Below are 14,083 nucleotides of genomic sequence, written 5' to 3' on the forward strand. Positions count from 1 at the left end.
ATATCTATGTTCATGTACGCATGTATATACAAGTACTTGTGTTTGTACGAACATACATACATTGTCTGTACAATGTATGTCCCATGCATGCATGTGCAATTTATTTATGAACAGTATAATATATGTATGCATGTACAATATAGGTATATATGTAGTATGTACAATATATGTATGTATACATATACTTGATATGCATGTCTAATGTATTTATGTACATATACACAATATGTTCATATTCAATGTATGCATCCAAATATGCATAATACATTTGTGTACGATTGTACGTACATTGGGCGTATTTATCTTTCACATATATTCATACATACATTCGACATGCATAACGTATGTACATACACACATTTGAGATGCATATATTGTACAGTTGCATATATTGTACAGTTGCATATATTGTACAGATGTATATACATGTAGCGCACAGATGTATATTCATATAATGTACATGTGATGAAATGAACATATAATGTTCATATAATGTACGTATGTGTGTACATAAACAGTACATATGTGCGTAAATATATTGGGCATAATTCTTTCATACAAATTTTACATGTGTACAATTTGTTATAATATATGTACAAAATGTTATAATATAATTATGAATATTGTACGTACAAACAACGTTTGTGTATACATAGTATATATTGGAATCGCAAATTGTACGTTCATGCGTGCGTACATTCTATGTACATAAAAATATGGAAACTCATGCATACTTACATAATGAATTTGCATATAGTATACTATCGTAATAACTTGTAATCGTATAGTTTGATTACAAGTAATCACAATTACATGTAATCAAATTACATGTAATCATATATTTCGATTACTTGTAATCATAATTACCCGTAATCGTTTTCGTTGTGATTACTTGTAATCGCAATTACTTGGAATCATGATTACAAGTAATTGATTACTGTAATCAATATTGTAATCATGATTGCAGCTGTAATCAAAATTTTTTGAAAGTTGTATTCACGATTACAAGTAATTGATTACTGTAATCGACTATGTAATCATGATTACAGCTGTAATCAATCTTTGTAATCATGATTACCAGTAATTGATTACTGTAATTGAAAGATGAAATCGATTACAATTTCGCTCTACTCTGATGTAATCAAAAATTTTGATTACTTGTAATCGTGATTACAAGTAATTGATTACATAGCTGTAATTATCTGTAATCAATTACAGTTGTAATCGATTACTGTAATCGACGACCAACTCTGCTTCCGATCACTGACTATGGATCCAACTTCTATAATAATTTAAAATGTTTTTAATCCCAAAATGGTGCACAATTTCAGAATGCCAGTTAGCTTTTCAACTCTAAAGGATACAACTGGACAATCTTTCGAAATAACTTATCAAGACATAAACTGGCGAATTACGCTGTTCGACCACAAATTACTTATTCTTTAATAAGTTCTTAGGCGAATTTAATACAACCACGCATTTTTTATCGTGGGTTGCTCTGAAGTTTGACTGCAAAACCAACGCATTTTATCTATGCAAAACAGCAACCCACTCGAGTCGACGACTGATGAATTCGCCAACCTACATATAGTTTTCCTTCTCAAATCAGTTAATTCTGTTTTTATCTTTTCAGTTTAATATCTATTGAGTAGAGTAAGCAACCGTGCTCTGTTTGCGAACTTTTTGGTTAATTTTTTTTCTTAGGTGGACAGCTGTTATTCTCCTTTGCTGGGCAGTAGCTGTAAAATGCAAACAAAAACACTTGATAAGTTGATATGAATTTTTTCCTACAGTTTCACTTTAGGATGATACGAAATGAACTAAAAGAGGATAATTTATTTGTTTTAAAAGAAATGTTACTTTTTAAGGATTTTTTTTCCATTTTCAAAGCATAAAATAAATTTATTGGAATAATTTTCAGATAATATGGGAAACTTTTAATACGTGGGAGTCCTTGGCAAAAAAAAAAATTATAATTTAACAAGGAAATCATTAATGTTTGCCAACAATTCTTTACAAGTATTAAACCACCATCCTCTGCACTGGTTTGAAGAGATAAAAAAAGTACAGATTTATCTTTGAAAAAAATTAAAAGACGTTGTTGTTGTTACTTATTCTACTTGCCATTAACAGCAAACCTGCTAGAAACCAAACGAATTTTCAAGACAGAGGGTGCTTTTCTTGTTTTCTTAGTGGCACCATCTATGGTAAGAGTGCGACTTCAGCCACACACACATCATAGCCTGTTTAACAGGGAGGAGCCTTTCATATTTCATTCATTCATCCACAGCTCGTAGATTTTAACCTAAACCGGAGAATGATCTATTTCCAATTCAGTACCCCCAGGGGTATTGATATGTTATGGGTACTTGGAGGACTTTGTGACCACGAGAGATTTAACGTGCACCATTCACCAACTGGGATTCTTCGGCCGGTGAGATTCGAATTCATGATCTCATGAGCACGAGCTCAGCGTCCTATCAACCACGCAATCCCGGCTCTTAAAAACGTAAATGTTATTACCCCGGTAACAGGGTCGGGATTGCACGGCCGAAGACTCCCCGTGTAGTAAATGGTGACTGATGCACGTTAAATCTTTCGGGTCGCAAAGTCCTCCATGTTCCCGTAACAAATCAATACCTCTGGGGGTACTGATCCAGGAGTTTCCTTATCTTCTGGATTGGTTCAAAATTACAAGCCTACTTCATAAGTAGCCGTAAACCCAAAACTGGATCAGCTGTTCAACGACAGTAATAATATAAAATAAAATTCCCCGGTAACAGAATCAACGGAGTGAATCTGCAATGTATCTTCATATTCATATATCCAAATTAGTTTGCTGCGACCTCGAGCTTAATCTAACATACATAAAGTAATGTTTGCAAATAAAAGGTCTTTTGCATAAAAGCTTTATATTAAGCTTAAATTGAATTTTATTCATCGTTATTTTGTTACAAAAAAAAAATAATGAAATAAATCCCGATACTGTAAAACCGGTAATCAGGAAACAGAAAAAAAAAGTTTTTTTTTTTTTTTTTTTTTTTTTTTTTTTTTTTTAANTTTTTTGTTCTTTGCGTTGTTCTCTCAATTCATTTATTTAACTTATATCAGAAAAAGGTTAGAGATGTTTAAAAACGGGGAGGGGCCTTCGCAAAATTTCCCAGTTTGTTGGTTGCTTTTTAAAAAGAAAAAGAAAACTTAAATGAGAAAATCATTTGCAGATGCTGTAGTAATCTGCAGCATCCACTGTAGAGTGCTGGAGGGTTTCTGCTATGGGGTTCATTTGCGATAATTCCAAATAAATAATAGGAATTATTAATTTGCCACAGCGAATGATGAATAAAATCCCCCTAAGTTCATTCTTAATTGGATTATTACCATTTTTATTTAATAATCAATGTAAGGTATTTAATGTAAGGTGGTTTCGATTTTTAATATTAAATTTTAACTCATTCTTAATATCAATTTCATCTACTTAACAAAGATGGTAATTCTTTCTGTTGCATTACAATTCGTTCTAAATGTTGTATAAGAATCTTTTTCTTTTCTTATAAATGTTTTTAATACTATAATGAATATTCTAATTTATATTTGCTTATTTGATGACTGCTTAATTCAATGAATACTTAATTTGAGTACTTGAAAAGAAAATTTGTCTTTAAAATACATTTTTGGAATTACAAATGATCTATCTATAAATACATTTTATCCGTTTACCGCTTAGAATAACAATGGTTCGAGTCGAAGTGTGAAGTTTTATTTAAATATTATTATTACTTTCTTAATGTTACATTATTCTACAATTTATATTATGTGAAGAAGAATAAATTAATGTTTTTTACGTGATTTTGTTGAAATTTTTGTTTTAATGTTCTGAATTTTCATAAATGAGAAATTAAAGAAGATAAAACATAATTTAAATAACTTTGACAGTTTTTTTAAAACTAAATATTCTACCCAGATACTATCGATATTTATCACAACAAAGTAACAAGAATAAAAGATAATATGAAATTGTATTTTATTTTATTTTATATCCGTCGTTGAACAGCCGACCCAATTCTGTGTTTACGACTATTCATGTTCAACTCCGAGGCCCTGCAATTTTGAACCCAATCCAGAAGACAAGGGAACTCTTGGATCAGTATCCCCAGAGGTATTGATTTGTTATGGGAACATGGAGGACTTTGCGACTCGACAGATTTAGCGTGCATCAGTCATCTTTTACTACACGGGAGTCTTCGGCCGACCTGGGATCGAACCCGCGAACTCTTGGACACGTGTCCAGTGCCCTACCAACCAGGCTATCCCGGTCTCATGAAATTGTATTTAATTAGTTTATAACAGCATTTCACCGGGATAGCCTGGTTGGTAGGACTCTGGACATTCGTGAGAACGGGAGTTCGAATCCAGCCGGCCGAAGACTCCCCGTGTAGTAAATGGTGAGTGGTGCACGTTAAATATGTAGGGTCACAAAATCCTCCACGTTCCCCAAACAAATTATACCTCTTGGGGTACTGGACTGGAGATTGATCGTTCTGTGGTTCAGGTCAAAATTACTATCTGTGGTTGAATGAATGGGTCCGCCCTATAAACGGATGTGACTTATGGGGATGGCAGAAGTCTAATACTTGGCCATAGATGGCACCACTGGAAAACAAGAACAATCGCACCCCTTGCCTTTAACGGCCAACGGCAACAACAAAACAGCATTCAAAGAGTTACAACGGTCCTGCAGTGCAGTGGATTGATCGTTAAGACACGGTTCCCAGCAGAACACCGAAGTCAAGCATCACTGGCTACGGTCAGTGTGCGGGTTCGTGACCACTTGGATCAGTCTGCGTAAGGACCGAGGGTGGGCGGTATGGGTCCTCGTTCAACTGTTCTACCGTAAAGTGCTCGACTTCGCGTTCAGGTCGTCGGGCTACCGAAGCGGGGCTGCCATCCCCACAGTAGAGGATGAAAATTGCGATGGCATGTCTTCGGATCATCATCAGGGATGTTTCCCAGACCGTCGCCAATAGCCCATTGTACAGCTCTAGTGCGACGTAAATGAACTACAACAACAGCAACAAGAGTTACAACGAATCGAAAATACAGCGACCTATTGAGTATGTGACGTCATAAAACGCGTGGAAGAACCGATGTGAGAAACTTCCTGTGGAATAAAGCACAACCTTATGTGTCTAATAACCTTGTATTTAATATACTCGTATCGCCTGTTTGGTAAACGCCCATATTAAATGACGGTTGAGAACTCATCACATTTATATTTTTAAAAAAAGAATTATGCCAAAAAACAACAATAATTGCAATCGAACAGGGGGCTTAGTGAGTTAAGAGCACAGGAGTGTCTTCTAATTTTGTCATCTTGTATGCTAATTGACTCATAAAATCTGAAAGGCTTTGTTCATAACTTGTGAAGTGACAATTACTGAGAAGATATGAATAAAACATCGATTCGGTGATGAACTGCGAATCATGTTTTGAAATTCATGACCACTAAGTGAACAAATGACATTTTTTTTTTGTAACTGTTTCAATATCTGTAGACTTAGAGATTAGGTCTAGGCTAGACTCAAAAGAATATAATGTATAGTTAAAGATTATAATGAATGAGTTTTAGATCTGAGAACGCGTGAAGGATATATGGGAGTGCCTACACAATATTCTTTTGAACAGAATAAAATCCATTTTTACATTAATGAAAGGTTATACTGAAGTCTTGAAACGGAATCTTAATATTGTACAATATGTATGTCCCATAAAAAAGAAAGAAAAATAAAGATGAAAATAATGCTACGTTGTTATAATTTTCATTCTAAAATTAATGTAAAAATAAACCCAAACTATGAAAATAAAATACTATAATCTACAGCGCGCAAAAAAAGAATCGGGTCACCTCAAATAACCTCTGATCTAACGATCGGATCTACACGTTCTGGGACTCAATCTTAATGGTTCAAAAGGATGACCTCCAATATGCTAATTAAATTAGAGCAGACGTTACGGAATCAGACACAGAAACAGACTTTCTCTGAATAAACATACCTTTTTTTTTTGACGAATTCGGATATCTGACCCCCAAAATAAAGAGGGTAGACTCAATCTTATGGTCCTAATAGTTTGGTCAGAAGAGCGGTCAAAACTTCTTACTAATTTTACTTTTAGCGTAACTTGTCATATCTCGAGAACTACTTTAGCAAATTTAAAAAAAATTGCACACAGTTATAAAATTCACCTAATCAAAGATAATTCCAAGCAAAACATAAATAAAAGTAATTGTTTATTATTTCGGGTCGGTTGCTCAACGGCGGTTATAAAATAAAATACAATACAATTTCATGTACAACAATTCATGTTCAACATTTTCGCATACAATTTTATGTGAATAGTCGCTGCGTTATAACTCTATGGCTTCAACTCCTTCGAAGGAAATGAAATTTCGATAAAGAGTCAAATACTTCTTTTGATAGCTTCACAAATTAATTTGAATTCGACCTATGCTGTTAATAACAGAATTTATTGTAATCTTTTTAACATTAAAAACCTACCATTCATTAAAAATTTCCTCTTTACTTTCTGAAGATCGCTGCAGATTGTCCGTGAGCACAGCTCTACCTGCTTGTTTAAAAAATGGAAGAAAATGACACAGCATTTGATTCCATTTTCGTGAGAAAATTGTTCTTTTAAAGAATAAGCTAATGGATCCAAATAAATTCTTAATGTGATGTCATCCATTTTAATAATCACTAAGACATTTATTCAAACTCATCTTTTTATTTTATTGTTTTAAAATAAGATATTAAAAAACAGTAGTTCTTTTTACAAGGTTGTCTCGGATCCTTAAAATTTATAATAGTGGTATTAAAGTGACGTTGTACAAATTTGTTTTTGCTTAAAACCACTTTATCGTTTAGTGAACGAAAACGAAGGCATGCCTCAGAAATTATATCCGTGATATACCGTAGTCCCGTATTGATTATGCTATAAAAGTGAAGAAAAATAAGTATTAAATACCTCGTTTAATTGCTAAACATAGGTTGATCATTGAAGAGACTGTTTTTTTTTTGCTATGTCTATTTTCTAAACACGCATTTCGAGCTGTGTCCATTTTCTTAAAAATGCATTTCGAGCTGTGTGCATTTTCATAAATATGCATTTCGTGCTGTGCCTATTTTCTTAAACACGCATTTGGAGCCATGTCCATCTTCTGAAATACGCACTTCAAGCTGTATGCATTTTCTTAAACACGCATTTGGAACTGTATCCATCTTCTTAAACACGCATTTCGAGTTGTGTCCATTTTCTTAAACACGCATTTGGAGCCGTGTCCATTTTCCTAAACATGCATTTGAAGCCGTGTCCATTTTCCTAAACACGCATTTCGAGATATGTCCATTTACTTAAACGTGCATTTCGAACTATATCCATTTTCTTAAACACTTATTTCGAACTATGCCCATTTTCTTAAAAACACATTTCGAACTATGCTCATTTTCTTAAAAACACGTCTCGAACTATGCCCATTTTCTTAAAAACACATTTCGAATTATGCTCATTTTCTTAAAAACACGTCTCGAACTATGCCCATTTTCTTAAAAACACATTTCGAACTATGCTCATTTTCTTAAAAACATGTCTTGAACTATGCCCATTTTCTTAAAAACACGTCTCGAACTATGCCCATTTTCTTAAAAACACGTCTCGAACTATGCCTATTTTCTTAAAAACACATCTCGAACTATGCCCATTTTCTTAAAAACACATTTCGAGATGTGCTCAAAATAAAAAGCTCACAGACAAGATATTTGTAAAAATATAGTTTGAACAAATAAAAAAAATTTTTAGAATCAATTTTAAGAGGTTTCTAAGAATTATTTGTTTTAAAACTCAATCACCAATCCATTGAAAAACATGTTTGTTCTACTTTTTTAACCCTAAAAATAGAAAATAAATCAAAACTCCCGCTTTTCATAAGCAAACAAAATCCGCCAAAACAAAACTAGTGACGCAACGTTTACCATTCTATGTTGAGTAGAAAATCCCTACTCATTCGGCAACTTCCCTTGTGACGTAGCTAAGACGTGCGCTTGCGCCCTTTGACTTAATAAGGAAAGCTACATCTACACCCTATGGCGTCAGGTCAGGTCGAAGAGTTGTAGTTAAGTTGTAGGCGCGCCTACGGCAAAACCGCGTGAGTTTCGCTAACTTTCCTTCTGTTACAATTTCCCGGCGCAAAACACTGTGCGGTGATTCCGATTTTTCAGTTTCTGGAACCATTTTTCCCCTCAGCTGTTGGAAAAAGTGTGAACTGTGCCCGTAACTGAATCGAAAGTTTCTTAAAAGTTTGGTTTCGGAATGAAATTTGACCAGGTAAATCACTTTTTGTTTGTTTCGCAATTTAAATTTTTTTAATGAGTTACTTATGTAAAAAAAATTGTTAATAATAATGAAACTTTCTTTTAACATTTAAGTGGAAAATTTTCATAAATATTAAAAAAAATAATATTTTTATTAAAGCTTTTATAATAACTGTAAACATTTATTTTTAAACATTGCTTTATTAAATACTGGTTGTCTTTTACATTTGTTTGAAATGTGTACTTTAAATTAATTTAATTGCTATCCTTTATGTATTTAATAAAATCAAATCAAGTGAAATATTTTATTTAATAGTTATACCTTTTGGAATCATATAATACGATCATGAACTCTTATGATCAATTCAAAACACTCATATTTGTTATAGTTACTATTTATAAAATTGTATATTGTGTCATTTTTTGTTTATTTATTTGAAAACGTTGTCATTGAATATAAATTAGTTAATTTTGTTTGAAATATATATTACAAACATTCAAAATTTCGAAGTAAAGGATAAAAGAAGAAAATAGTAATAATAATAATAATAATAATGTAATTTAATAGACGAAAAAATTGACTTAAGCAATTCAAAATTAAATAAATTGGTATTGTACTCGGCTGACAACCAATTTAAGTGGGCTATCTAATCATAGACACTTCTAGTGGTCAACTTTTTCAACAACATCGAACTATTTTAACTCATTAACATATAATTTCATGCAAAAATAAATTCATAATTAATTGTTGCTTTTCTAATTTTGTTACTTTCTAATTTTTAAAGGAACCATCTATTTTTTTAAATTTTTTGTTTCTTTATTGAATATTGTTTATTTGTATTGAAATCAAAATCCGAAATATATATATCCTCAAAATATTATCGTCAAGAAAACTTCCTATTTCGATTGTCAGAAGATGATATATGATCCGACTTATTATTTGAATCTCGTGATCGATTTGATAAGCAAACAAAAATGTTTTCGAAAAATAAAACAATTTCTTCTTATTTTTTTCTTAAAAGGATCCGACAAGGAAAACATCGAATAGTTCCAGACATTTACTGACAAAAAGAATACTAAATTTTGCGTTTTATTCTTCTTATTTTATTTTATTCTTTTTATTTTATTTTATTCTTTTTATTTATTATTTTTTTTTATTTTGAGATGGAGTCTAGCACTGTCNATTTTATTCTTTTTTATTTTATTTTATTCTTTTTATTTTATTTTATTTTTTCAAAATAATTTTTTTAGTTTATTTTAAATTATTATGATTGAATATAAACATTTTAAATAACATCTTATAAAAGTTTTGACAACAAATTGAAAGCTGTAAAAAACATGCCTATAACTTTTTTTTTTCTCTGTTAAACTCTTAAAAAATATTGAATGTAGCAATTTGTATTTAAATGAATGAAAAGAAGGAAGGAACATAGGACATATTCACCTTTTTTCTGGATACATATTATAGTTTTTATCTATTTATTTTTTAGTGAAGGATTTAAATTTTTTTAAAAATAGCTGAACTACGAAATTAGTTTTGTCGAGACATGTCAAAATTAGCTTTTAAATTTTGTACAAATTTTAATTCATTGTTTAAAAAAAAAAATTTATCCAAGAAGTATGCTGCATGGATCTTATTTTATTCAACACTCAACAAATTTTAAAAGCGGTCATAAATATCGTTTCCCCTCTTTAAATAGAGTACTTTTTAGGGTTGACAATCGATTGGATCTTTTATGTACCGGTACATAATTTCACAAACAATAGTTTTATACTAATAAGTAATTAATCAATAATCAAAAACAATAACAATTAATTAATAATAATACGTGATACTTATTACTTATTACTTATCAATTAATTGCTTATTATTATTCTTATAATTATTCGCGAAATTACTTATTATTTTAATTACTTATTATTCAGTAATTAAAGTTATTTTACTTACTTATTATTAAGTATTTTCACAAACAATAGATTTGTTTTAATTTTTAAAAAAATAAATAGTTTGCAATTGCGTTATAGTGTTTTAATTTTTTCGACTTTAAAAATAAAAAAACTAAAACTTTTCCAATTCCTTTTATTTCTAAATAATTTTTCAATCGATGCAATCTAAGATACAATCATAATGATTCGGGAGTTAAACTTTATACAGGGTGTTCCTTAATTAACGCCCTTAATATATAACTGAAAATCCTTGACACAACAATAATTTTTAAATATGATAATGCCTCGATTATTGCTGATATCGACAGCTAAAAATATTTAACAGGGAAATAATCGGGGGGGGGTATTATCAATAATGATAATTATCGTTATTTATATCGTTATATACTAATGGTTATTATCTTTTTAATGTTGATTATTACGTAACGAAAATACTGACACGTGTAAAAAGTATGTAAATTAGTTAAATAAAAAAAATTGTGCGATACTGCTTGATCTACTGATGTCTCGCGACACTCAAATCCCGACATCGCAAGCAATACTTAGTAGGCTTTTAATTAGTAAACTGAAAAAAAAACGGCATAATTTTTTTCCTGTTATTGATTACGATTAAGTTTTTTTTTTATGTAATGGAATTCAATTTGTCAAGTGTGCATTATCTTGTTCTAATTGCATCGTAAAGTGGGTCTTGCAAGATATAGAACAACGTAATTAATTTTCAAGGTCATCATTAGGTGTCGAGGAAAGAACATTTTCTTCAATTATCGTCTGATAAATCCGTCTGGAATTTTCTGAGTATCAAATCGATTATAAAAGCCAAAAATAAGCCACATTCTGATATTAAGATGATAATATTAAAATAGAATCATTTGCATAAAATTATCAACATTAATCTCGATTCGGATGTTAACGACATTTGGAAATTTTAATAGTGAGTCAATCTCCTTTTTTGGATATTTAAAAAGATCTTCTTTAAAAGATTTTCTAAAGAAAAGATTCTTTAAAAGATTTAAAAATATTTTATTTTATGCATGTATAAAGTGGGATAATTTAGAGATTTGCATATATATTTTTTTCGGATATTATACTGTTCGAATTTTTATTCTAAAATTATGGTAAAATAACGGACAACAGTCTGTCCATTTAATTAACCGTAAAGTTTACAGTTTGAAACGTTTCTTTCACTTTACGGTTTTAAAACCGTTTACAACTGGTATGATAAAAAAAAACGCAATTAAAAAAACTACACGGTTTTTAACCATTTACAGTTGCATGGTTTCAAAACCGTAAAAATTAAATTAAACAGGACATTGGAGCTAGATTATGTTAGGGATTTCGTTAGTAATGAATATTACTAGTTTACCATCGATCGTAAGAGATGGGAAATACTAGACCTTTTGTTAAGTAGGTCTGCGGTACTTTCATATATGCGTGAATGATAATAGTCCAGGGTCGCCAATTTAAGAGTGCGGGATAATAAAATCTTCTTATGTGTTGAATAAATGTAAGAAATACTGTGCACGCTGGGATTCGAATTCTCGTTCAACTGGTAATGAGATTGACTGATTAGCTCTTTCGTCCGAAATATGTACCCTGCTGTAAGGAATTAAGTGATTTCATAACGTATTCCCCACACACTTGTTGCTATGAGATTCTTAGGCTCTGACTGCTGTGTTAGATATCCGATGGTGGAAAATGAAAACATGAATTCGATATCCTTATATAGTTTAGATTCAAACTTTCGAAGCTGTCATCGGCTGTGGGCCTAGTTGGCGTAGATAAAATTCTGGTTGATTAACCGTATTAAGTGAAAACAGTTAATGAAAGATTTTTCTCACAATTAACCGTTTGAATTCCATCTTTTTTTATGGTTATTTGACTGTTATGGTTGAATATGATAAAATTACAATTAAAAAAAATTTTTTATCAAGCAATATTTTCCGAGAAATTTCTTAAAGTGGTGTGAATTAAAAATGAATTGAGAATTCGAAACGCATTTTGGATTATTATGTTGTTCTAGGCATAACTTAAAAAATTAATTTTATGTTTTGAATCTTAGTTGATATGTAGGAATGGTTGAACATGAACATGATGTTTTCTTTCGGGATGATAACACATGAATTATGAAAACAAAAAACAGATTATAAACAGGAAAACGTTTAGTTGGTAACGAAAAAAAGGAAAATTATTGGGGGGGGGGGTTATAAAAGAAATGAAGATAAACGAGAAGACACTGAAAGCCGAAGGGGGCAGATCAGCGCAAAATAATTTTCCAAGTAATTGTAATTTTTTTCTAAAACCGTGTTTCGGTTCAGTTTTCTTGGGATTATTCGTTTTAAGAAAAATCTTTGTAAATTTCGGTTAACTTAATTAAATGCTTTATTTTGGAATTGTATTGTAGTTTTTCTTAAAAAATATATTAAATCTTGCAATTTTTTTTTAAAGAAATGCATATTAGTTCTAATACCGTATTTTGTTTTTTAATATAAAAAATGGGTGTGGTTTAATTTTTAAAAAAATAATAAGGAAATGAGTCAAGAAATGTTTTGATATGACACAAGACTTAGAATTCACAGAAGAAAAAAAAAGAAATGTTTTCAAATTCAGTTAAATTATTCAAGTTTTTTTTTTTTTTTAATTGAAAGCTTTGTTACTGACTTCTAATTTTAGATTGCACGTTCTAGTATTTTTTATGATTTTTTTCCCTTTAAACTTGTTATTTAACGTCAACGCGAATCTTAAACTCATTTCTTATAATTCCAAAGTGGTAAACAAACCCATAAATCTATATGGTCGAAGAATGAACAGTTGAGGGAATCAAACCCATTACTTAGAATGATCAAAAGGGGTGACAAGCAGCTTTTTCCTTACCTAACAGGTAATTGTGAACATTTGAATGGATAGTAGACGTCATGACGTCAACTACAGGAATATTAAGCTATGCATCTGTAAAAATAGACTATCACAATGAATGGATTGCCCAGTTTCAATAAAATGTTTGCCTTTCATAAACTCGCCTTAATATTTCAACGGAATATTACTAAATTACTGATAACCTTACATTGTTAACATTCCATTAATAATTAAATTCTTTTTTCTTCTTCTTTTTAGTTTTCCTTCAATACATGAAAATGTATAGAATTGCTGCTGTTAATTTTGTAGAGGGGGTGGGGTAAAAAATTCTGGCACAAACATTTCCGAAAGTGCTATTTTTTCTCTCTCTGTATATCAGAAAAACTAATTAACGTTTTGCGATGTAAAAGTTTAACATATTTTTTTTTTATAAATATAAAATAGGATGCATTTGTTTTTTAATAGAAAATGAAAATATGACAAAGTTGGTACCAAAGCCGGGAAATTGAAACGATTGCTGTTTTAAACTTATTTATTGAAATTAAATATAATTGATTTTTATTTTTTGTTGCTGTTGCCTATAATGATAATATATATACACTTTTTGTGGAGTGTTAGATTTTATTCCCTTTCGGCTTTTTCTAAGCATTAAAACATTACTATGAAACAATTGTTTTTCGATGCAAATTACTTAGCTTATTATTTATAAACATGCGCAACAATGGTTTTTTAATAATTGATTTTTAAAGTGAACTATATAAACATAAACATGACAGTTATTCTTTTAAGCTTGTTGTGAATTGAAATATATTAGTAGAACATTTGAGTTTCGTGACATTCTATTAATATATACAACGATGAATCTACATACAGGTCGCGAAATTTTCACTCACTCTATTGGCGGAAAAATATTTAAAATT

At 30.6% G+C, this 14,083-nt stretch overlaps 1 protein-coding gene across 21 annotated transcripts in view; it reads left to right on the top strand.

The window, feature by feature from the left end:
* Positions 1-14,083, top strand: part of LOC107456393 (focal adhesion protein tensin) — a 348,273-nt gene that overhangs the window by 68,967 nt on the left and 265,223 nt on the right. For 8 of the 21 annotated variants that reach the window (XM_043039856.2, XM_071177110.1, XM_071177132.1 and 5 more), the window contains exon 1: positions 8,149-8,376. The exons of 12 other annotated variants lie outside the window; for them this stretch is intronic. In XM_043039856.2, the coding sequence (XP_042895790.1) occupies positions 8,362-8,376 (15 nt within the window). In that variant the 5' untranslated portion in view covers positions 8,149-8,361. Of the gene's footprint in view, positions 1-8,127; positions 8,377-14,083 lie in introns of those variants that run through there. One more of the 21 variants, XM_071177134.1, reaches the window with a different exon arrangement.

This window comes from Parasteatoda tepidariorum, chromosome 2 (assembly GCF_043381705.1).
Source record: "Parasteatoda tepidariorum isolate YZ-2023 chromosome 2, CAS_Ptep_4.0, whole genome shotgun sequence".
Classification (NCBI taxonomy): Eukaryota; Metazoa; Arthropoda; class Arachnida; order Araneae; family Theridiidae; genus Parasteatoda; species Parasteatoda tepidariorum.